Genomic DNA, 26,338 nt, shown 5'->3' on the forward strand with positions numbered 1-26,338 from the left:
CTTACCCTTCCCCCTCCCCATATCCTCAAGTCCATGCTCTAGTAGGTCTGTGTTTTATTCCCGTCCTACCCCTAGTCTCTTCATGACATTTTTGTTTTTTTCTTAGATTCCATATATATGTGTTAGCATATGGTATCTGTTTTTCTCCTTCTGACTTACTTCACTCTGTATGACAGACTCTAGGTCTATCCTCCTCACTGCAAATAACTCAGTTTCATTTCTTTTTATGGCTGAGTAATAGTCCATTGTATATATGTGCCACATCTTCTTTATCCATTCATTTGTCGATGGACACTTAGGTTGCTTCCATGTCCTGGCTATTGTAAATAGAGCTGCAATGAACATTTTGGTACATGACTCTTTTTGAATTATGGTTTTCTCAGGTTTATGTCCAGTAGTGGGATTGCGGGGTCGTATGGTAGTTCTATTTGTGGTTTTTTAAGGAACCTCCATACTGTTCTCCATAGTGGCTGTATCAATTTACATTCCCACCAACAGTGCAAGAGGGTTCCCTTTTCTCCACACCCTCTCCAGCATTTATTGTTTGTAGATTTTTTGATGATGGCCATTCTGACCAGTGTGAGATGATATCTCATTGTAGTTTTGATTTGCATTTCTCTAATGATTAATGATGTTGAGCATTCTTTCATGTGTTTGTTGGCAATCTGTATATCTTCTTTGGAGAAATGTCTATTTAGGTCTTCAGCCCATTTTTGGATTGGGTTGTTTGTGTTTTTGTTATTGAGCTGCATGAGTTGCTTATAAATTTTGGAGATTAATCCTTTGTCAGTTGCTTCATTTGCAACTATTTTCTCCCATTCTGAGGGTTGTCTTTTGGTCTTGTTTATGGTATCCTTTAAGCTTATTTTTAAAAAAGCTATTTGACCCAAATGAGATGAGTCAAAGCACTTGGCTTGAACACAGCATCGTTTCTTTCTCAGCTCTTAGACAGCGGTGGCAGCTTCACACTGGAACTGCAAGAGGACGAGCTGTTCACACTCACCACGCTCACCACCGGCAGCAAAGGCAGTTACCTGCTGCCTCCGAAGTCCCAGCCCTTTCCCTGTGTCTATAAGGATGACTTCAATGTCGGTAAGTTTTTGTACTAAAACTTAACTTGGTTTCCAATTTCAGCAGTAGTGGATAGATATCTACCTGTCAAACGGGTACCTGATGGAGTGGTTGTGAGAACTACATTAATTTAGCTCTTCATCTCTATGTGGTAAACGGGAACTAATTTTTGTGTTACTTCAAGATAAATCACAACTTGAGGGTCCTATAATTTTCAGTGCCAGAAAAAATGTAGAGGTTATTGTTGGAATGAAAGTTATACAGACCTTACTCAACTTACGGTGGGGTTAGGTCCTGATAAACCCATCGTAAGTTGAAAATATCCTAAGTCAAAAATACCAAACCTCATAACTCAGTGTAACCTACTTTACATGTGCTCAGAACACTTATACGTGAGCCTACAGTTGGGCAAAATCATCTAACACGAAGCCTAATAAGGTGTGGCATATGTCATGTTGTTTATTGAAGACTGTACTGAAAGTGAAAAGCAAAGTGGTTGTCTGGGTACAGAACGGTTCTGAGTGTATCTGTTGTTCACCCTCGTGATTGCATGGCTGATGGGGGTGTGGCTCACTGCAGCTTGCTGCCACTACCCGGCATCGCAGGAGGGCGTCCTGATAAAAATTCAGAAGTTGAGGTACAGTTTCTACTGAATGCATACTGCTTTCGTACCTTTGAGAAGCTGAAAACTTGTTAAGTCAGGGCCATTAAGCAACTTGCCTGGGGAACCGACTGAGCTAGAATCCGAACCAGGTCTGCTTATTCCAGAACTCATGATCTTTCCTCTTATGCAGTTGCATGGATTAAGTATGTAAAGTCTGTAGGTCAAACTGATCACATTGATGCTTAATAAAGATGATATAAAAGTCAATATGGGGCTTCCCTGGTGGCGCCGTGGTTGAGAGTCCGCCTGCTGATGCAGGGGACACGGGTTCGTGTCCCGGTCCGGGAGGATCCCACGTGCTTCGGAGCAGCTGGGCTCGTGAACCATGGCCGCTGAGCCTGCGCGTCCAGAGCCTGTGCTCCGCAAAGGGAGAGGCCACAGCAGTGAGAGGCCCGCGTACCGCAAAAAAAAAAAAAAAAAAGGTCAATAGCTCTTTAGTAACCTAAACCCTAAACGTTGACTGTTTATAAGTATCATTTACTTGTTTAAAACTTTTCAAAAGTATATCAAAGTGTACCAGAAAATATCAGAGAGGAGAGATTCTGTAAGATTTGATACTAAACAAAGAATTTATTGTGTTCTGAACAGATTACCCATTTTTTAGTGAAGCTCCGAATTTTGCTGATCAGACAGGTGTATTTGAATACTTTATGAATATTGAAGACCCTGGAGAGCATCGCTTCACACTGCGCCAGGTTCTCAATCAAAGACCCATTACTTGGGCTGCTGATGCATTCAACACCATCAGTATTATAGGAGATTACAAATGGTATGTAAAATTGACATCCTTATGTAGATCTGGCTGAAGTAACCTTGTAATGTTGTCAGGTACATTCTGAAGCCAGGACTTTTCAACAGTTCTCCTGTCCAAGAGCGTAATAGTTGTGTTATAATTGTTGAATATCACGGTGGCCATAAACCAGCCAATTGTTTTATTGCCTAAGTGTCCTTCCCTCAGATTTGCCCAATTTAATAGTAATTGTTACAGGATCAGATTGATTTTAATAAAAAAATTGAGGACTTTTGGACCCAGTTATAATTTAAAATTTATTTATAAGCAGACTTTGTGATTTGCATGTTGTTTTTGTTTTTATTTTTGCTAGTTGATTTGTTGAAGTGGTGTTGCCACCTGCTGGATTCATACTTGAATTACATTGTTTTACCTTTTGTGGAAAATCTATTTACCAGGTGACAGTAGATGGCAACAGTAAAAAGCAAATCAGCTTTTAGTTGGCTAGAGAATTCCGCTCTTTTATTTAGGCATTTGATAAAGAGAGAAGATGTATTTATTCTTCACTCAGAATATAATGGCCAAGGCAAAACTGAGAAGTCAGTTATGGAATTCCAATGTACTGACTAATTATAACTGTTTTAGGTGTTTCTTTTCTGTTTTTTCTTTTTAACTAGTATAATGCTACTGTGAAACATAAAACACAAACATTTCAGTCTTAGTGATAGTTAACTATTAATGTCAAGTCACCAAATAGCCATATCTGTAGCTTGGAAATTGGGCAGGGAAGGGAAGATAATTTGGAAAAGAGCTTTGAATTGTTTATCTGTAGAATGCTGCAGAAAGTCTCTATCCTTTCTGTATTGCCTTAATCCCTGCTGTAAGTCCCAATTCTAGTCCCAAGCTCAGATAGTAAGTCTTAAGAAACTCCTATCCAGAGTTTCTAGAACCCTTACAGCTCCTTGGAGAGTTATTGGGGATAGAGTAATGAATACTTGCCTAATTTAGAGTAACTTCAATGGCTTATCTTTTTATACAACAGAAATACTGTTTATGCCAACATCTCTGTACCAGACACTTTATCTGGACATTCTGGTCATGTCAGCGGGGTTTGTGATTCTGTCATTTGTTACTAATGGTCTTACAGTAAGACAGGTGGCTGTGTTTAAGTTTCTGTGACAACTCATATCCCCCACGCTCATGAACACTACATAGGGCTCTCTCTGAACCCCAGATCTATTGTTTCTGGCTGGGACTCCAGAAAAACTGAGAGACTCTTTCATTGCAGTAGAGAGATGATGTAGAGCACCATCTACAGATTCAACAAAACTCTTCATAACTTTGAAGGTTTTGCAGTATTTAAATAGCAATACTCAATCTTTACTATTGCAGTGTGTAAGGAGGTGGAGAAGAGGAGGATGGGGGAAAGTGGGGAGAGAAGGAAAGAGTGACATATTCTGAAAGAAAAAGAACCAGGAAATGGCAATTATGTACGTCAAGAAAGGACTGTTTTTGTCTTTCTTAAGCCCTACTTTCATCGTGTTCTTTCACTGCTCAAGAATATGTAGTGACTCTTTCCTGCTACAGAACCAGATCTGCACTTCTTTGCCTGACTTCCAAGATCTTTTAAAATTTGGTCTCATCCGTTTATTTTGTGTTATTTCCCATTATCCTATCCTGGATTCAAGGGAGCCAGATCTGTTTAGAGATGTACACATATCCCATGTTCATTTCTGTTCTCTGGCTGTGATGCTCATTTATTGCAGGGAAAGGAGGGAATGAAACCTGGGTAACACTAAACACTGGTATGAGCTTCCCATAGCTACCTTTTGGCAAAGGTAGCATCCTCTTTACCTTATAGACTGGGAAACTGAGGCTTCGGGGTAAGATTTGTTCAAGATCCCATACTTTTAAATTTCAGAACCAGAGCAAGAGGCCAGGTCTGTTTGGTGCTGTAGCCCATGCTCTTGGACTATACCTCACAGCCTTGTTTTAATTATTGTCTTCTTCCTGAGAGTAGGAAAGAGTAAGTTAGTGGAGTTTATCCATAGTGCTATTCTAGGAAATCGGCTCTGTGCGCACAGTGCCATCAGTTCTTAGAACTGTGTTTATGACAGACCTTCTCTCATATTTAGATTTAGTTAAGTGTCAACACAGTAATTTGACTATAAATGGTAGACTTTACCAAAGCTATTAAAGACTTCCATCTTGTTAGTAAGCTTTGGTTGGGATCTGAGGACAATCACAAAATTATCTTTCGCTGCACAGACCTGAATTCTGCATCCTTTTGATCAAATTTCCTTAATTATATTGGCTGGTTTTTGTTCTCTCAGCACTTCCAAGAGATTATGGCTGTGGAAGACTAAACCAAACTTCTATTCTGTTTTATTATCTGTAAAATTGCCTGTAAGTTGTGATGCAAGAATCACTTATTCTGGACTGTGATGTATAAAAGGAAAACATTTGATCTTCTCTCACTCTAACTCTAAGTAAAATAAGATTTTTGTGCTGACAGGATCTGTAGCACTTTCAAACTTCTGATGAGCCAGCAGGGAGGTAGGTGATGTAAGGAACAAGGCTGATCCTTGGTGGTATCATGCTGGTGATAATCTACAGAGAGAAAAACTCCCTCTGCTGTGGGAGGACATACAAGAGAGACTGGGCTTTAGTTACTTAGCATTTGATTTTCCCATAAAGTAGCCCAGCTTTGATTCAATGATTAAATGTAGATTTTCCTGATTGTTGTGTACCTGCTGTAGGTGCTTCTGTTTTTAAAAAATATTTATTCATTTAGTATTTATTTTGTGGCTGCGCTGGGTGTTAGTCGCGGCACGAAGGATCTTGGTTGCAGCATGCGGACTCTTAGTTGCAGCATGCATGCAGGATCTAGTTCCCTGACCAGGGATTGAACCCAGGCTCCCTGCATTGGGAGCTCAGAGTCCTACCCACTGGACCACCAGGGAAGTCCCGGTGCTTCTTTTTTATGTTTTCCTTTACAAAGTAAAATTTCACTGTGCAAAATTCACTGACAGGAAACTCTGAGAAATGTAAAAGTCACATAATTCTGGATCCAGTTTCTCCCCATTTTCAAAATATATTTCTTGGCATTCTTAGTTTTATTTTAGATAAATTGCTTGCTTTATTACTTGACTGTGTGCGAGCTTTCTAATTCTTTTCCATTTGCACTTAGAATTTGAGTGGGAGGGGAATTATTTTCAGAGGTCGTATTGGATTGGGGTGGTTATATCATTGCAGAAGGAATCCAGTAGCATTTGTAAAAGGAAGCCTGGAGGAGATCTCATTGTTAAAGCTCTGGTAGTTCCTGGTTGGCCGAACCTTTCTCGTCCTTCGATCTCCTGTCAGTGATACCAAAACCAGGATTTTACTGCCTCTGCACAGACTTAGGTACTCTGTAGGGGAAAATGGTCCTCCAAGTGAGGGCCTGGACCAGAGGCATCAGCATCACCTGGCAGTTTGTTAGACATGCACACTCAAGGGGCCCACCCTAGACCTACTGAATCGGACCCTGAGGGGTGGGGCCTGCAGACTGAACTGAATAATTCCTCCAGGGTGATTTCAATACTGCTCAAGTGTGAAAAGCCCTACTGTAGAGTCAACGTAGAGTTGACTGTGTCTTGTTAGGGTTAAATGTAAAAATTAGCTTCAAAGCAGCTTTTGTTCTCCCAGAGGCTCCTAATAATAATAATAGTCTCCACTGCTTCTCTTGCTGATGGAAATGTAATAAACCTTGTTGTTCAGAATAATGTGGAAACTTATCTTTTACATATTCCTAGAAAACATGGCTTCTTCTTATATTCTTAGAATGAGAAGTTATTTTATGATAGAAAGATAGGAAATATATTCTTAAGAAGCTTGAAAACAGTAAATATTATTTTCCAATAGTAAGTCATTAAAAGAGGCAATGAAATAACTTGACTTCCGTCATGTAATACTTGAAACCATCATCAGTGAAGCCCATCCCTGGTATAAATGTGGACTTAGCAAATCACATACCTTGATTAGAAGTTTGGAAGCATGTGACTGTGAAATGAGCCATTTGTGCTACATTTGAAATGACATAATTAAAAGCACTAACACTTTGATTTTGCAGGTCCAATTTGACTGTAAAGTGTGATGTGTACTTAGAGACCCCTGAGAAGGGAGGTGTGTTCATTGCTGGAAGAGTGAATAAAGGTGGTGTTTTGATTAGAAGTGCCAGGGGAGTTTTCTTCTGGATTTTTGCAAATGGAACCTACAGAGTTACAGGTGATCTAGGTAAGTGGCTTCTTCTATAGCACATGGTTACTATGTGATATGTTGCTACATCTGTCTGTTACTTATGGGAGTAATGAAGGAGCTTTATGCCTCATCGTATTTGAACATCTAATTGAGAAGAGATTCAACATGTGTAAGCAAATGCCAAACGGTTCAAAATTATAGTGTTAATTAGTACAGACAGAGGCAGCTCAGTGAAAGAGAAAACTGTGCAAAGCTTTTCAGGTGTTGTAGAGTTGAGCTAGGCTGTCAGAGTAGGATTACCAGAGATTGGGGTGTGGTGGTAGTAGTAGGGAGAGAATACTCAGGAAACACTATAAATAAAAGCAAGACTATAAGAATGTTGCTGGTGTGCTTATGGAAATACAAAAGGAAGGATTGATTTGCTTAAGATGGAGAATTCTTATTTCCTAATTTAGTCAATAACTTGAAAACAGCTGGACTTTTCTCATTCATCTTAACAGTCCTTGACTTATGTAGAATAGTATTTTATCCAGAATAGGTGCTTAGAATCCGTTCAAGTTGAATTCCATCCACTTCACTTTGGTTTGGGTACACACAGCACTGTTGAAACTAGACCTTACTGGTGGTGACTCTTCTTGATTCATAGTCTCTTGACTTCTGTCCTGCATTAATAAAAAATCTTCTATCCTATAGTTTGTTCCCTTTGTCTCTTCCTAAGGTGAAAAGGGCTCCAATAATAAAATAAAAATGAAAGAGGGAGTGGGTAATGAGGACATTGGAATAGGAATTGCATAATCATAGCATGACTGATCTGGACGGTACCTTGCATTTTCCAATCTAAAGGAGAGTGGCAGAGAGGTTAATTGCTTTACCCAAGGTCTCAAAATGAGGTAGTGGCAGAATTGGAACTAGGGATTTAAATCTCTGACTTCAGTCCCCACTGCTCTGTGTCTTAAAATGCTCATTGGACATCTCATCCTGGCTTTGTCTCAGTTATTCAAATATAATATATTAAAAATTAGCTTATTATTTTCTCTCTAATTTTCAGCGAATGCTATTACCACGTAGCCAGGTACACTAGCTGGAAATCTTATGGTAGGTTTTGACTATTCCTCCTTATCCTCCATATTCAACCCAGTCAGGTGTACATGCAGACCTGAACTATACACGCTAATGCGTCATTGTACCGTGCTTGGTTTGTAAGTTTATTTTTTTTGTTCTCTTGTGAGCCCACATGTGGCTCAGAGTAGGATCTCTCTGCATGCTGGATGGATGCCTGAATGAAGGATGTTTTGTTTTAAATCAGTTGTAGGTATGGAAATGTCGATCTTTATTAAGGCTGACTTTACTACATACAAATGCGCCTAAGAACCCCCACTGAGTTAATGTGGTTTAGATTTTACAAATACATCAACTGGGATAATCTCTTTGTGTTACAGCTGGATGGATCATATATACTTCAGGACATGCTGACGTTACAGCAAAAAAATGGTATACACTCACTTTAACTATTAATGTAAGTATTGCTGATCAGAACGCCAGAGGTAAAAATATTCTTTTCTTGTGCTTTTCTAACGTTTTCTGTTATCAAAGGGGGAAAGTATGATAAATAGTGGAAAATAGGCAGAGCGTCTGCCATGATACCAGCAAACCACCGATCCCTGGGACGATAGCGTGTGTCTGGGTAAACCCACCCGGGAACCATCAGCAGCTGCCTTTATCACCCCCAGTATTTTTTTTTTTTTTTTTTTTTAAACTCAGGAGTAATTGGCAGAGTCAATAATTGAACTATTTTTTTTTCAAGTTTTCTTAAACCGAGATTCTTATTGGAGCTAATAGGTATAAGCAAAGTCACATACATTTATTTTTTGATGGTTAAGAATGATTTGGTTTTCAGCTATAAGCACACTTTTTTAGAAGTTAGTTTCCATGACTCTTTGTCAGAGATGATACCAGATTGACTGTAGTATCATGGAAATCTAAAAATATTTGTCAAAATTATTGGTTGATCCTGAGTTATTGATTGACATGCTTCCAAGGAATGCTGTGTAGAGAAATTCTTCTGTATAATATACTGCTCTCTGCTAAGACAGTCCTGTCAGTAATTTTGTTTAGGTTACAATAGAGATAAAAAATGGAATTCAAATAACTTTTTGAACTTGTTCTCTTCTCTTACTCAACCACCAAAAGTGACAGTACTAATTTTTCTGGCAGTAACAATATGTACTGAAAATCCAGTTTGGGTGTAACACAGTTTATATAACTATAACCACACTTGATGGGCATAACCTCGTTCCTAGTTCTTCCCTTTTGCAGTGAACTGAGGCAGTAAGGGCTGGCTTACCTGCAGATAGAGGGGAGGCATCTTTTATGTGCCTCTTGGGGCTACACATGCGCTGTTATTTATTTAGGCAGATATTAGGTCTTGGAATTGGATTTTAAATTTTAACAGATCCTGCCCCTATTGCTAGCTAAACTATATCAATTTTTATAGCAGTTATAATAATATTTGATATTACTGATTTTAAAGGTTTTTTTCAAATTATTAGACATGATTTTTATTTCCTTGATAATTAGGGAGGTTGCACATCTTACTATGTTTATTGGCTATTTGTGTTTTTTGTTCTCTGAAGTTACCCATTCACACTCTTTCCTCATTTTCCTATTGTGTTGTCTTTTTCTGATGGATTTGTATGAATTTATTATATATTCTGGGTGGTAACTTGTTGTCTGTTATATATGTCACAAATATTTGCTTCTATTCTGTCACATGTATTTCAATTTGCTTATGGTATGTTTCGTGAATAGAAGTTTTAAATTTTGCCACTGTCATATATTTCACTTTTTTTCATTGCCTTTATGTTTTATTTAAGAAGGCCTTCCCCATTCTCAAGGTCAGGAACATTTTTTCCCCAAAACCAAACAAAGTTTAGGATTTTTTTAAATGTTTAAGTCTTTAATCCATCTAGAATGTATTTGTGGTTCATAAGGAGAAGAGCCCAACATAATTTTTTAAAAACAGTGGATAGCCGTCATATTTATTACATAGACTGTCCTTTTGCCCATGATTTAAAAGCCATGTTTTCGACATAACAAATCATCATGTATACATAGGCTTATTTCTGAGCTTTTTTTTCTGTTTAATTGCTTTGTTTGTTATTATCCAATATCACACCTTAAATTGTATTTACTTTCTAAAATCTTTGGTTACATGGTTTACTCCCTTCCTTCAGATTCCTTCCTGACCACCTTATATAAGAGAGCACCCCATCTCACCCTCTGCCCCTCTTCCCTTCCTTAGTTTTTCTCTGAAGCTCTTGTTAACCTCCTGACATCTTACATGTTCTGTTGATCGCTGTGTGTTTGTCCTGCTCCGTTCGCTAAAACCAAGCTCCGTTCGCTAAAACCAAGCTCCGTTAATGACAGGCGTCTGTTTTATTCACTGCTGGCTCTCTGGCACCTAGAATAGTGCCTGGTGCACACACAGTCAGAGCAAGAGCCCTTGTAGAATGAATGAGTGGATATCCTCCTTATATCCATATATCCTCGTTATATCCATGTGGCAAGTTCCTCATTATTTCTTTTTTAAAATTACCTTTGCTATTTCAATAGTATATTTACTCTTCTATTTGAATTTTTAAAACATCTTTTCAATTCCATGAAAAATGCTGCTAGTATTTCACTGAATTTATACATCAATTTGGGCAAAAATAATATATTATTTTAGAATAATGCGTTTCCAGGGACTTCCCTGGCGGTCCAGTGGTTAAGACTTCGCCTTCCAATGTTGGGGGTGTGGGTTCTATCCCTGTTTGGGGAGCTGGGGTCCCACATGCCTTGTGGCCAAAAGACCAAAACATAAGATAGAAGCAATATTGTAACAAATTCAATAAAAAGACTTTTTTTCTAAAAAAAAGAATAGTATGTTTCCCCATTCAAGAACATGGTAACAAGAACATGCTGCATCTCACCATTTATTAAGCTCTCCCACTATGCCCTTCAGTTTTATTTGTGTAGTTCTTCCACATTACTTGTTAGGCTTATTTTTAGTAATTTTATGATTTTTTTGAAATTTTGAATAGGATTTTAAAAGGTAAGTTTCCTTAATTTTATTAGATATTTTGCATACATGTTTTAAAAAAAGGGCTTATCGAAAACACCTGCCTCCTTCCTCACTGCTGTTCCTGCCGCCTCACCCCATTCTGTGTTCTGCTCCTCTGACACAGCCACTTTGAGCTATTTCAGCTGTTTTCTTCTGGTGTGTCTTTTATATAATGTGATTTACTATGTTTAGAAATTAGCTCCGGTCTTGCTACTGGGATGGACGGGGATATTGCTGACTACACCTGCTCCACCCCTGACCCCATTATTTCTTGCTCCACCAACTCTGGGCATTCTGCTACCTGCTTGCATCTCAACTCTGTGCACATAATCCAGAGCGGTCTCTGAGGCACCCATCGTCACATCCACCTGCTCTAATTCTTCACATGCCACTTATCATCGCTTAGCTCTTAGGTATCGTGTGTGTTTGTGTGTCTCCTACTAGAATATAAGCTGTATAAGAGCAGGGACCTTGTTTTTCTTGTTCATCCTAAATTCCCAGTGACTTAAGCAACATTTGGCATATAAATATTTGTTGCATAAATGAAAAATAAAACAACATCTTTTATGATGTTCATTTTCCATATTACTGCTAATATGAGGATTTTATGGTTTTGAAATTGGCCATTTTTGAATTCTTCTCAGCACACATCAGATGCTTTATCTTAAGCACTGTTGCGTGAGAGTTAGAATGATAAACTGTGAAGTCTATTAATAGTCACTTGCAGATATTTTATGTTGCTCCGCTTCTGTTTTACCATCCTAATCTCATGAAGACACAGCCTATGCAGATTGAATGGTATCATGTGTAAATATATATATATGAAAGTTTGGTACAGTACCCAGTATGTGGTGAGCACTTTACTGAGTCAAGTTAATATTCTTAGGAGTAGGTGTGTGGGGAACCAGACACATCAGCATTCATATTTCCTTCCTGATATATGCTGAGACTTCCAGCAAGTTATTTCACGTTTTTGAGTCTCTGTTTCCTTATCTGTAAAAATGGAGGTAAGCTCTGTAGGTTGTTTTAGAGTTAAATGTTTTTTATTTTTCATTCGACACATTTTTATTAAGCATCTGTTACATGCACTGTTCTAAGTACTGGGGATACAGCAGGAAACAAGACAGACAAGGTTCCAGCTCTTTCAGAGCCTGTATTCTTCTAGGATAGGGATTATTAAACTTATTTTTTTCTTTAAAGAGCCAAAGAGTAAATATTTTAGGCCTTGTGAGCCCTATGGTGTATGTTGCAGTTGTTCAGCTCTGCTTTTGTAGTGAGAAAGGAGCCGTAGACTATAGGTAGATAATGGAGGTGGTTGTGTTCCAATAACATTTAATTTATAAAAATAGGTGGCTGGCCTGTGGGCCATGGTTGGCTCACTCCTGCTCCAAATAAATAAAATTATGAAGGAAAAGTGAGATAATGAGATAAAGAAGCTTCCCTGCCAGATTCTCTAGATAGAGAAGTCAGGGAAGGCCTCTTGAAGTGGGTGATGTTTGAGCTGAGAGCTGAGTGGTGGGAAGTCTGAGCACAGGGCACTGCTGTGACTGGCCCGTGTGACGCGCTGCCAGAGGATAGGTTGGCTGACACCTGGGGGCCGAGGGGCAGGGGAGGATGAGCTTTAGTGCTTAATACAATTTGTGTGCATAAGCTCCTTGGCTCAGTGTTAATGTTCACTATCCCCTAAGTGGCAGAAGATGTTCAATAAGCACTTCTAGAGCTGAAGGTAGCTGTGCAGGTGTGTAGTAACAGAAATGTGTGTGGCCCTGAATGTGGAGTTGGGCAACTCAAATTCAAGTCCTAGCGTTGCTGGTAAATCTGTGACTTTGATTTTTAGTTTCATTAAGTCACCATGTCTCCATCCATAAAATAAAATAAGTAAATGAAGGCCCATTCCATTATAATTTTATGACTTAAGAGCAGATTTTATTTTGATTCTTGGCCTAGTGCTTTGGATCTTTTGCTCTTCACCCTTTGAAATTAGCTAGTTTTAAATGTAGCTGGAATGAGTGTGCTGTGGATATATGCTCATAAGCATGCTGTAATAATGATAATAAGAGCTGTGTGCCAGACACTTAGCTAAGTAGGAATGGCAGCTGTCTGAGGAGGACATTATTTTTATCTTTCTCTGTCAGTGACTAGTAAGTTGTTCCTGTGGATATTTCTCTTCTTCCATCCACTCAACCCCCCGCCTCTCCCCAGTCATCAGTTTAACTGATGGTTACTGTTTCTAACTTAAGGGTAGGCTCTTGATATAATTTTGAAGTGGTATTCTGTACATGAGGATAAAACAATAAAATGAAGGTTAATTACTCCTCTCCCAGCTGGGCTGAGGCTCCTTAATGAAGACCTTAAATAAACATTTTGAGGGACTTCCCTGGTGGTGCAAGGTTAAGACTGCACTCCCAGCGCAGGGGGCCTGGCTTTGATCCCTGGTCAGGGAACTGGATTCCACATGCATGCTGCAACTAAGAGTTTGCATGCCACAACTAAGGAGCTGGCGAGCTGCAACTAAGGAGCAGGTGAGCCACAACTAACACCTGGTGCAACCAAATAAATGAATGAATGAATAAATAAAAAAGAAAAGCCTTTAAAATAAGTAAATAAATAAATAAAACATTTGACCCTAGCAGTCCTGTCTGAAGAGCTGGTGGTTGTAAGCTGTCAGTACAATGCGTGTACATGCCACTACGTGTAAATGACAAATGTTTTTTTATTTTAGTGAACTTTTATCTAAAATTTTATTGTAATGTTATGAAAAGTGTTACATTTCTACAGGTTTTACAGCATTTTGGTGGAGTACAAGGAAATATTGAGGTATTCTTGTACCTTGGAAACTGTTTATATAAATAGATAAGAATTTCCTTTGAGAAAACTTTTTCTGTATTTCAGACTTTTGTGCAAACTTGTGGAATCATTTTGCTGTGGTAAATCTTAAGTGAGAAGGATATTTATTGCACTAAGTAGGTGGAGCATCCATTAAGAAACAGACTTCAGAGGATCAGTTTCACGTGTCTTTAAGGGATGTGTTTCTCCCCACTCCAGGGTTATTTCTCTTCTGGCACGCTGAATGGTAAGCCTCTCTGGAAAAACGTCCCTGTGAACTTCCCGAAGAATGGCTGGGCTGCGATTGGAACTCACTCCTTTGAATTTGCACAGTTTGACAACTTTCGTGTGGAAGCCATACACTAATACTCACAGTGCCATAGAACACTCTCTGGATTTTCTTTCTTTTTGGTTTTGGTTCAGAGCCATTTCTGGTTTTGATGGATCAATATAGGAGCCTTTTGGAAGCTATAAATAATGGAGAGTAAATGAGGAGAAAAATATATTTTTGCTTCATCATCTTGAAGATTTCTTTTTTAGAATTCCAAGGGGAAACAGATGAATCTTTAATATGACCTGATACGTCCCATAGATAGGACACTAGGTACGTTGGTCCTGTCATGCAGAGTGGTTTGGGTGTTCAGACCTAGAAGCCTTGTGTTAATGCTGAGGTAGCTCTCGTCATCTTATTTGCATGTGATCATGCAGATGACAAGGACTTGATCATCACTGTGATGTATCTATTCATGCTGACTGTGTATCTAGTGAGATGGTGTCCTCGTCGTGAGTAATGCTGCTGTAACAGGAAGTTGAAGAACACTGGAAATACCACTTTTTTTTGTTGTTGTTCGTATTACCTTTTTATTTTTATTTAAAAAAATTTTTTTAAACGTCTTTATTGGAGTATAATTGCTTTACAATGGTGTGTCAGTTTCGGCTTTATAACAAAGTGAATCAGCTGTACATATACATATATCCCCATATCTCTTCCCTCTTGCGTCTCCCTCCTTCCCACCCTCCCTATCCCACCCCTCTAGGTGGTCACAAAGCACTGAGCTGATCTCCCTGTGCTATGCGGCTGCTTCCCACTAGCTATCTGTTTTACATTTGGTAGTGTGTATATGTCCATGCCACTCTCTCACTTTGTTCCAGCTTACCTTCCCCCTCCCCATATCCTCAAATCCATTCTGTAGTAGGTCTGCGTCTTTATTCCCATCTTGCCCCTAGGTTCTTCATGACCATTTTTTTTTTTTTTTTAGATTCCATATATATGTGTTAGCATATGGTATTTGTTTTTCTCTTTCTGATTTACTTCACTCTGTATGACAGACTCTAGGTCCATCCACCTCACTACAAATAACTCAATTTTGTTCCTTTTTATGGCTGAGTAATATTCCATTGTATATATGTGCCACATCTTCTTTATCCATTCATCTGTTGATGGACACTTAGGTTGCTTCCATGTCCTGGCTATTGTAAATAGAGCTGCAATGAACATTGTGGTACATGACTCTTTTTGAATTATGGTTTTCACAGAGTATATGCCCAGTAGTGGGATTGCTGGGTGGTATGGTAGTTCTATTTGTAGTTTTTTAAGGAACCTCCATACTGTTCTCCATAGTGGCTGCACCAATTTACATTCCCACCAACAGTGCAAGAGGGTTCCCTTTTCTCCACACCCTCTCCAGCATTTATTGTTTGTAGATATTTTGATGATGGCCATTCTGACCAGTGTGAGATGATATCTCAATGTAGTTTTAATTTGCATTTCTCTAATGATTAATGATGTTGAGCATTCTTTCATGTGTTTGTTGGCAATCTGTATATCTTCTTTGGAGAAATGTTTGTTTAGTTCTTCTGCCCATTTTTGAATTGAGTTGTTTGTTTTTATTGATATTGAGCTGCATGATATGCGTGTATATTTTGGAGATTACTCCTTTGTCACTTGCTTCATTTGCAAATATTTTCTCCCATTCTGAGAGTTGTCTTTTGGTCTCGTTTATGGTTTCCTTTGCTGGGCAAAAGCTTTTAAGTTTCATTAGGTCCCATTTCTTTATTTTGTTTTTATTTCCATTACTCTAGGAGGTGGGTCAAAAAGGATCTTGCTGTGATTTATGTCATACAGTGTTCTGCATATGTTTTCCTCTAAGAGTTTGATAGTGTCTGGCGTTACATTTAGGTCTTTAATCCATTTTGAGTTTATTGTTGTGTATGGTGTTAGGGAGTGTTCTAATTTCATTCGTTTACATGTTGCTGTCCAGTTTTCCCAGCACCATTTATGAAGAGGCTGTCTTGTATATTCTTGCCTCCTTTATCAAAGATAAGGTGACCGTATGTGCGTGGGTTTATCTCTGGGCTTTCTATCCTGTTCCATTGATCTATATTTCTGTTTTTGTGCCAGTACCATTCTGTCTTGATTACTGTAGCTTTGTAGTATAGTCTGAAGTTGGGGAGCCTGATTCTTCCATCTCCATTTTTCTTTCTCAAGACTGGTTTGGCTATTCAGGGTCTTTGTGTTTCCATACAAATTGTGAAATTTGGAAATTCTGCTTTTTGAAAACCACTTCAACATGTTATGCTTATGCTCTAAAAAGTATTTTTTCTTTTCCTTTTTAAGATGATGCTTTTGAATTATAGATATATAAGGAGTGGGATGATTTGAAAAATGCCCCGTTAATGAACTACCTCTAAAGCTATTTCTACAGTAATAAATATTAGCAGATTAATTGGGTTATCTGCAGTTTTTAACCTCTTGGGTCTGACTTTTAGTCTCGTGACCCTTATAATTCTCTGTGATCATTTTCCCAGGTGACTGGAAGGAGGAAGAAAACCCTATGTAGACAATGCTGTGAGTGGGTCCAAAGGTAAAATTGTAGCAATTTCTTGCATTTCATTTCATTGTGCCTTTCATTGTCTGTCTTCTCTTGTGGCACTGGTGACAAACTAAAATAACCAATGAATACTTTTATCTCCTCATGCCTGGAAAAAAAGGAACATCTATCTAGTTTATAGAATTGGATCATCCTCTAATATTTTGTGTGGTTAGAAGCATTTCTTTTGTTAAAGTACAAATATATTTAAGTATAGGTGAGCATATTTCTCATGCAGTATAATTTATATCTAATAATTAGTGTACCTCCTAGAAGCAAATCAACTATTCATGTGGAGAAAGTAAATTCTGGAATTTTTTATAATGAAAGTTTAAAACTATTGAACTAATTCTACAATTTTGGAATTTGTAGTGATTTAATGTAGGCTAAACTGACATGAAGTTTTGTATTACTATTGGAGACAAGAAGCTAAATATTAGAGTAAATCAGATTACAGAGAAAATTTTAACATTAAAACGAAGTCTAAGTGATTTCCAGTTTAGGTCCCTACATATTTTTAAAAATTAACTTTATTGAAGTATAACTTACATACAATAAAATGTTCCCATTTTAAGTTTACAGTTCAGTGAGTCTTGATAAATGGATAAAACCAAGATATTGAACATTTCTATCACTCCAGAAAGGTCTCTTGTATACCTGTGCAGTCATTTCCCCTCATCCCCACCCCGATCCCAGGCAACCATCAATCTGATTTCTATTACTGTTGATAAGTTTTCTTTGTTCCAAAACATTATAAAAGTGGCATCATATACTTTGTACCCTTTTATGAATGGTTTCTTTTACTCAGCATAAAGTGTTTGAGATTTATGTGCTGTGTATATCAAAGGTTTGCTCCTAATTTCAAAGAGTATTCCATTGAAAGGGTATACCACAATTTGTCCCCCAGTTTTTGGTATTACAAATAAAGCTGTTGTGAACATTTGTATACAAGTCTTTGTGTGGACATATGTTTTCATTTTTTCTGGGTAAATACCAAGGAGTGAAATTGCTTGATCTTTTGGGGAAGTGTATGTTTAACTTTATACGAAACTATCAAAACTGTTTTCCAAAATAATTGTATGATTTTACACTCCCATTAGAAATGTTTGAGAGTTTCTGTTGCTCTACATTCTTGACAATGCTTCCTATTGTTATTCTTTCCAATTTTAACCTTTCTTGTGAGTTTGTAGTAGGTGTATTAGCTGCTGGGCATCTTTTCAAGGACTTATTTCTCATTCATATATTTTTTTGGTGAAATGTTTGTTCATATCTTTTGCTCATTAAAAAAATGTGGTTCTCTGTCTTATTATTGAGTTGTAAGAACTCTTTATATATTCCAGGTGCAATTTTTCTTTTAAATCAGATACGTATTTTCTCAATTTTCTCTAAGTCTGTATCTTTTGAGGAGTACAAAATTTTAATTTGAAAGTCCAATTTATCATGTTTTCCTTTTATGGTAGGTGTTTTTTGGTGTCCTAAGAAATCTTTGTATGCTCCAAGTTCACAAGGATTTTCTCTTTTGTCTTCTAGAAGTGGAATATATTTAGCTTTTACATTCAGGTCTGTGATCCACTTTGCATTATTTTTGTACATGATGAGAGGTGAGGATTGAGGTTCATTTGTTCCTATATGGATATTCAATTTTTCCAGCATCATTTGTGGAAAAGACCTTCCTTCCTTTGTCAAAAATCAATTGACCATATATGTGTACAACCAATAATAAACTCTTCTCTTCTGTTCTACTGATCTGTGTGTCTGTCCTTAGGCAAATACCACATTGTCTTCATTACTGTAGCTTTATAGTAAATTTTGAACTCAGTTTAAATCCCCCAACTTTGTTCTTCAGAATTGTTTTGGATAATTTAGGTCCTTTACACTTCCATAAATTTTAGACTCATTTCTGCAAAGGCCTTTTTGGAATTTTGATTGGGATCACACTGAAAGTACAGATGGGGAGAATGGATATTTTAATAATATTGACCCTTCAATCCATGAGCATGTTCCATCTCCATGTTTTTAGGCTTTCTATAATATCTCTCAACAATTTCTGTAGTTTTCAGTGTACAGGTCTTACACATATTTTATTAGATTTATCCTTAAATCTTTTATTTTTTGATGCTATTGTAAATGGTGTTTTCTCATTTTATTTTTCAGTTCTTTGTTTTGCATATATAGAAATACAGTTGATATTTTTTTGTCAGCCTGCAGTCCTACTGCATTTCTAAATTCACTTATTTTAGTAGCATTAAAAAAAAATCCTTAGAATTTTCTGCATATGCAATAATATCATCTGTGAATACAGATAGTTTTACTTCTTCCTTTCTGAAACATATAGGTGTTGTTTCGGGGGGCCCTGAAGAGCCCAGTCCTTTATGTCTCAGTGCAGAAAGAATTCAGTGAGAGGCAAAGTGATAGATAAGTGATTTATTAGAATAGGAAGCTTGCAAGGCTTACAAGTGGGCGGGCAAGAGGATGCTGTGCCCGAGAACTTGGTGGGCTACAGCTTTATAATCAAAGGAAAACTGGGGAGGGGAAAAGACCACTTTCTTCTTCATTCTTGAGTAGACATCATGCTTTCATCATCAGCTTCTCCTCCAGGCTGGGCAGGGGAGTTTTTTTGTCCTTACATGGTCAAGCCAGTACTGTAAAAATTATTTCAGGTCTCTGTACAATGAGCACCTTTCCATAAATTATTGGTTTTTATGTGTGCAGAGAGCATGTCCTAGGGATCATTAACTTACTGAGCTCACTGGGCAAGATGTGGGTCTCATGCCACCATTGTTTTATTGTTTGGGGGCATGTCTTGTGCTTTTGTCACATGGTTTTGCTGCTAGGCAGGCCTGCTTGGTTTTGTGGTTAAGTAAACCTGCTTTCTTGAGTGATCATTAACTTACAGGGGCCTCCCATACTTTTTTTTTTTTCCACTTACAATACCCTAATGGGATTAACTATTTAATTACCTAGTTTGTCCCTTTACTCTGTCCCTATCATTTGCAGTATGTCTACTTTATTTCTGATGTTCTTGTCTTATTGCGCTGGTTAGGACTTCCAGTACAAGGCAGGGAAGAAGTGTCCTCGCCTTATTCCTGATATTAGGAGAAAAGTGTCTTTTGTCATTGAGTGTGATGTTAGCTGTAGAGTTTCTTTTTTGTAGATTCCCTTTGTCTAAGGAAAGTTACCTTCTATTTACAGTGTGCTGAGAATTTTATTATGAATAGAGATTTAATTTATTAAATGCTTTTCCTATACCTAATAGCATGATTTTTCTCCTTTATTTTATTAAGGTGGCATGTCACATATTTGATCTTTATGTATTAAAACAACTTTGCATTCCTGAGATATAGCATGACCAACTGGGGTTTATTACCCTGTTTATATAGTAGTGAATTTGATTTCTGGGTATTTGGTTAAGGGTTTTTGTGTCTATGTTTATGTGGAATATTGGTTTAGTTTTTTTTTTTTTTTTTTTTTCATATAATGTCTTTGTCTGGTTTTGGTTACAGGATGATGCCTTATAAAATCAGTTGGGAAGTGTTCCCTCCTCTTCTTTATTTTTTGAAAGAGTTTGTGAGTTTCTTAAATCTTAGATGGAATTCATCAGTTGTATCAGTCAGGGTCCAGTCAGGAGGCAGAAGCTACACTAGGAAAAACTTAACGTAAAGAGTTACTAACTAGTAACAGGATTAACTACTAAGGAGTAAAGAGACACCTAAAGAATACAGAAATGGCAGACGTAGAGACCAGCCACTTCCTTGACTGGGTCAAAGTGCTCAAGGAAGGAACACATTTGGAAGAGGGCTTCCTTGCAAGGCCAGGATTCAGATCTCATTGGAGGTGGTACGGCTGTGGCACTGTGGATGGCATAGGAGTTTGCTGGGATGGTGAGCACTGGGTCTGGCAAGCAGGAAACTGCCTTCTGGGCTGTATTTGAGACTCACTGGGAAACTGCCTCCTGGGATGCTGCTGAAACTCTAGAAAGTTACCTTTTGTGGTGCTGGTGAAACTTTCTGGGAAAGCTCTTGGAGTGTTGGTGAAAACTACTGGAGGGTAAGTACTGGCTGTCCCAGCCCTCACTGGAAGGGGTGCATCACAGGGTGTCCCCAGGGCTGCTATCAGCCCCACACCACAGGAGCAGGAAGAAGAAAAGCACATGGTCTCAAGGATGAAAGCTCCTTTCCTCTGAATGTCCCTGCGGTACCCTCCTTGCTCTCTGGCAAAAGAGAAGTGTTTACAGGCCCCAGCTCCAGTATCACAAAGCAGGTCAAAGAAGAGGAGGTGGGACTGAGAATCTATAACAGAAACAGGGTTCTCCAATTTTTAAATTTCTTATGTCAGTTTTGGCAATTTGTGTTTTTCAAGGAATTTGTCCATTTTATGTAAATTGTCTATTGGCATAAACTGGTTTACAGTATTTCCTTTTTATTGTCTGTAAGACATTCCTGATATGGCCGCTTTGTGCTTTTTCTCTTTTTATATTTATTAATATAGTTAGAGTTTTGTAAATTTACCTTTCAAAGAACCAGAGTTTGGTTTCTTAGATTTTTTTCCTTAGGTTTCTTTATTTTCTATTTTATTGATTGCTGCTTGTACCTTTGTTATTTATTTTCTTCAGCTTAGTTTGGGTTTAATTTTCTCTTTTTCTAGCATCTTAAGATGTCAGCTTATATTTTTGATTTTGGATCTTCTTTTTCTTAGATATAGGCATTTAATACTAAAATTTTCTCTAACCACTCATGTAACTGGATCTCCCATATTTTGATATGTCATGTTTTTATTTTCATTCAGTTCAAAATGTTTTCTAATTTCCCTTGTGGTTTTTGACCTTTGTGTTAATTAGAAGCATGGTGGTTAATTTCCAATTATTTGAGGATGTTTTAGATTTCTTTTTTATTATTGATATTTAACTTCATTATGTTAGAGAATATGCTTTGGTCAGAGAATATTCTGTTTGATTCCAATTATTTTAAATATATATCAACTTGTTTTATGACCCAATTTATCTTAGTTGATGTTCCCTTGAAAAAGAATGCAGATTCTGCAGTGTATGACTGTAATGTTTTAAAATATTAAGACATGTTGGTTGATAGTGTTGTTTAAGAAGTCTATGTCCTTATTGATTTTCTGTCCACTTGTTCTATCAATTATTGAGAGAGGAGTGTTAAAGTCTCTGAATACAATTGTGTTTTCTATTTCTCCTTTCAGCTCTGACAGTTTGATTCTTTTGGAGCTTTTAGAACTTTGTCAGGGCAGATCCAGAGTAGCCTTTACTCCAGGTCTGGAGTAGCCCTGTTCTTTTTTTTTTTTTTTTTTTTTTTTTGTGGTACGTGGGCCTCTCACTGCTGTGGCCTCTCCCGTTGCGGAGCGCAGGCTCCGGACGCGCAGGCTCAGCGGCCATGGCTCACGGGCCCAGCCGCTCCGTGGCACGTGGGATCTTCCCGGACCGGGGCACGAACCCGCGTCCCCTGCATCGGCAGGCGGATTCTCAACCACTGCGCCACCAGGGAAGCCCCATAATAATAGCCCTGTTCTTAAAGCGTGAAATTCTCTGGGAGTTGAATGAGTTCACCACTATACAGCTCCACTATAGTTCAGATCTTGAGGATCTCCCAGCTCTGTGAGAATTTTAATAGTTGTTCAGCTAATAGGTCCTTTGTAACTATTCTGTCCCTGGTGATGCTTTGCCTGGCCCATGGAGATTCACACTATGAATACATAGCTTAGCCTAGAGCCAAAGATGCAAATGGACCCCTCTGCAGATTTCTGGACCTCATTCTGTGTAGCTTCCTTCTCTCAGGTGCTCTGCACTGCAAATTTCAGGTGTCTCAGCCTCCTTCAACTCTGAACCTTATCTCCACAGCTCTATAAGACCCTGCCTCCATACTCTGTATTTTCCCTCTGTGTACTGGAATCTGATAAATTCCTCCACATAGAAATAGGGGATCACAGGGCTTGCCTCATTTATTTCCCTTCTTTCAGGGATCACAGTCCTGGAATGTGTTGTCTACTTTCTGAAACACTTGGTTACAGCGGAAGGACTGGTCCATTTCTATTTACTATTCTTTCATAGCTGAAAATGGAACTCTCCATTCATTTAATTTAATATTTAGCCTTCATGGTTTTTTCCAAAATCTTTTAACACTAATAATATGAACCACATGTTATTATAACTTTGACACTGTTTCAGGTGGCATCTTTTAATCTTCTCAAGTAGCTTTTAACCCTTTGGGTAAAGAATGTCTCATGCTTCTGCATTCCCTGTATTGGTGCACAGTATTAATAGATGCTCAACAAGGACTTGATTTCTGGTAGGATTGATTTGATACACTGTGTTTATATATGGGTACTGGGAACCATGAATTGTATTTATTAAAGCAGACAAACCAAGCCTCTAGATGAAAACACTTTGTAAATGGCTAAAGTTACTTCACATGCTGTCTTAGCTATTTGGCTGCTAGAACGAAACACCACACACTGGGTGGCTTATAAACAACAGACATTTATTTCGTATGGTTCTGGAGGCTGGGAAGTCCAAGATCCATGCACCAGCATGCTCCCCTTCTGGTGAGGGCTCCCCTTCTGGCTCATAGCGGCTCTTCACTGAGTCCTCATACAGTGGAAGGGGCTAGGGATCTCTCTGGAGCCCTTTTATGAAAATAATAATCCCTTACCCTCATGACCTAATCACCTCCCAAATGCCCCACATCCCAATACCATCTTATTGGGCATTAGGATTTCAACATATGAATTTGGGGGAGACATATAAACATTCAGATCATAGCAGACACCTAAAAGTCACACTGGAGGAGCGCCATGATAACAGTATTGAACTAGAGTCCTAAGGTTTGGGTTCAAGGCCTGCTCTCTTACCCATTGGCTGATTGAATCTCTTAAGCCTTCTGGGCTGAAGCTGCTGTTTCTATAAGCAAAGAAGCGAGGCTGGTTGCTGAGACTCCTTCCAGCTCTTGCTCTGTAATTCTGTGGCTTGTAAATCTGCGTTTCTTTATTTAATTCAAATCTTGCTTACCTGAAGAGATAATTTCTTTTCCAAGTCATTATGGTTTGCTATCCATTGTTTCCTATAGTGCAGATGATCATACAATGCCTTGTACATTTTTACTCCAGCAAAATGGCTTCATCTAGTGAAATCATTTTGCAAATGGTATTTTATTTCATTCTAAAGTAATATAGATAAGCTTTGTGGCAGATTCCATTCTTCGAGATATGTGACCTGCTTAAAAAAGACTAGTTTATCATTCTCACAGGACTGTTAGTAATATTTCAAACTATCATGGTGTCCAAACATTGTGATAAGTTAGACTAGAGTCAAGCAGTAATCAAGAGGCATGATTTAGAAGCCACAGTTTTGCTCATAGGTGGATTCTTTCTAACACTTGATTTTTCTTTTATCTTGATCTTTTTCTTTCACTTGAAAGAAATACTTCTTTTCTCTGTATGTCAGAAGTATTATAATTTGATTTTATTATTCTGAAAGTAGCCTTTTTGCTTTATTCTAGCCCATGGATAATTTGAAACTGTTTTAAAACACCTCCTCCTCCTCCTCCTCCCACCTCTTCTCCTTTCGCTTCCTTCTCTTCCTCCTTCTCCCTCCTTTCCACCTTCTTTTTCCTTCTTTCTCTCTTCCTCCCTCTTCCTTCTCCAAAAAAAATTGAACTTGATGCTCCATATATATAATTGATAATTGTTACTCAACTAGGAAAAAATGCAAACACTTTGAGGAATTGTGGGGATTGTTGGGCGAGAAGCTTGAAGTGATTTTATTCCAACAGGATATTTATAATTTTCACATTCACTGAGGGAGGGAAGCGTGAAATTCAGTGATTGGAAGATTATACTAGAAAGACAGTTAAAAAACTGTCTGTTTAACAGATTGCACTGATTAATGTTTTTGAATTGTGTGGTATGTATTGAACACAATGTGGGGAGTTTTTAAGCCCGTGTTAAAGATTGATAATGCAAGGTGGTACCATGTGCTTTGGGAATCATTGTGGACTTTGGCATTTATGATATTGCTGCAGTGGATTTACTGCTCTAGTTGATAACAAACAGGCTGTCAGCCAATCAATTGCAGGACCTTATTAGACATAGGCAGAGGATACAATTTCCCTTAAAGTAAGTAAATGATACTAAACTTACCTGTGTATGGCTCTTCAGTTTGGGGGACACAGTTTGGGGGACCCCAGGTGGGGTCACACACTTTCTGGCCCTGAAGGCTCATAAGATTTCTCAGCTGCTTGTGATACTAATAGGCATGGGAATATGGTCAGATTGTTTACAAATGAGTTTCAGGGTATCTCTACCTTCTTGTCTCTTTCCAGTTGCTCTGGAGACTAGATGTGTGCCTGGCTACTCCTTTTTTGTAACTGGTAAAAACCCAGGATCATTTGAGGATTTCCTGTAGACTGGGTAAGTTGAAGATCAGTTTCTCAGGTATAGCCTCCCCTGGCCAGTCCAGTCCACAGAGCATCTCAAAGTGTCTTCCTGCATACCCTCTGTGACAGATTTACATTAAATGTGATTACCTTTGCAAATAATTAAGGTTTGCAAAGAAAATTACCTAAGATGCTAGAATATTTAATTTTATGTGTCAACTTGCCTAAGCCATGATACCCAGATATTTGGTCAAGTATTATTCTAGATGTTTCTGTGAAGGTATTTTTTAGATGAGATGAACATTTAAATGAGTAGACTTTCAGTGAAGCAGATTACCCTCCATAACATGCATGAGCCTCATCCAGTCAGCTGAAGGCCTTAATTTAAAAAAAGACTGAACTTCCTTAAAGAAGAGGGAAATCTGCTAGTGGGTGGATTTTGGACTCAAACTGCAACTCTTCCCTGGGTCTCCAGCCTGCTGGCCTACTCGGCAGATTTTGGACTTGCCAGGCCTTCCCAGTTGTGTGAACCAATTCCTTAAAATAGATCTCTCTCTCTAGATGTATATATATCCTGGTGGTCCTGTTTCTCTGGAGAACTCTAATACAGATGCCTTTATCATAGAAGTGCATTTTGGCATTCTTAAATGGAAGTAGATAAAATCTTCCATTTGTAGTACTGCGTTACATTTTCTAATAAAAATGTAACTTAAAACACAAGGGGTTTTGGCTATTTTTTATAGAGGATAGAAGAGTGCGTGGGAAACCTTCAGTGATCATAAATAAACATTTGTGAATGAAACTCAAATGAAAAGCCTACAATTACTCTGTGATGACATTTCCCTCCCCTAGCAGTATAAAGGGTGTAAGAACCATTTACCTAATCCTCTAAAGAGAGTGCATATGGCTTGCTGGTTTATGGTGATGTTTAAGTAAAAAGCTTGCTAAAAAAAAAATTGACTTTTGAAAATTACTCTTTTGCATGTTTCAGTAGCATTTTTCTTCCCATATATGCTTCTTGTTGACTGCTCTTCCTGAGGGGAAAAAGGGCCTGGCCCTTCCCATTTGAGAAGATGCACTGGAAAGACCAACTGACATGTCATTGACTGGAATTTATTAACATTCTAGCCAGAGTCACCAGAGAGGTTGGGAATTAAGGCCTTTTAGCTGTGAACGTTGACACTCCAAATAAAATTGGGTTCAGTTGCCCAGGAGAAAGGGAAAGTGAATATTGGGGCCAACAACTACCAGCCTCTGCCACCTGGTGCTTATCTTTGTTAGTGTTATTTAAAATCTCAATCTGTGAAAAAGCATTTTGCCTAGTGATTTTCAGTACTGTTATATTAAATCTGGGAGACCTGAATCATCATTGTTTTTAGGGAAAAACAAAAGCCACATACACGCACTTAAAATTACTAGAAAATGTTGGACCTGGCAGGGATCTTA

At 38.2% G+C, this 26,338-nt stretch overlaps 1 protein-coding gene across 19 annotated transcripts in view; it reads left to right on the forward strand.

The window, feature by feature from the left end:
* GALC (galactosylceramidase) overlaps positions 1-25,603 on the forward strand; it is a 72,563-nt gene extending 46,960 nt beyond the window's left edge. For 7 of the 19 annotated variants that reach the window (XR_010839442.1, XR_009334524.2, XR_010839444.1 and 4 more), the window contains 6 exons: positions 942-1,092; positions 2,324-2,504; positions 6,577-6,740; positions 8,144-8,220; positions 13,852-14,236; positions 16,441-17,453. Coding sequence is in view for 7 of the 19 variants with exons in the window: in XM_067027932.1 (XP_066884033.1) it covers positions 942-1,092; positions 2,324-2,504; positions 6,577-6,740; positions 8,144-8,220; positions 13,852-13,998 (720 nt within the window). In the remaining 12 variants the exon portion in view is untranslated. Of the gene's footprint in view, positions 1-941; positions 1,093-2,323; positions 2,505-6,576; positions 6,741-8,143; positions 8,221-13,851; positions 17,454-24,838 lie in introns of those variants that run through there. The other 12 variants (XM_067027932.1, XM_067027931.1, XM_059057001.2 and 9 more) reach the window with 8 other exon arrangements.
* The last annotated feature ends 735 nt before the right edge of the window (positions 25,604-26,338 follow it).

This window comes from Kogia breviceps, chromosome 3, assembly GCF_026419965.1.
Source record: "Kogia breviceps isolate mKogBre1 chromosome 3, mKogBre1 haplotype 1, whole genome shotgun sequence".
NCBI lineage: Eukaryota > Metazoa > Chordata > Mammalia > Artiodactyla > Physeteridae > Kogia > Kogia breviceps.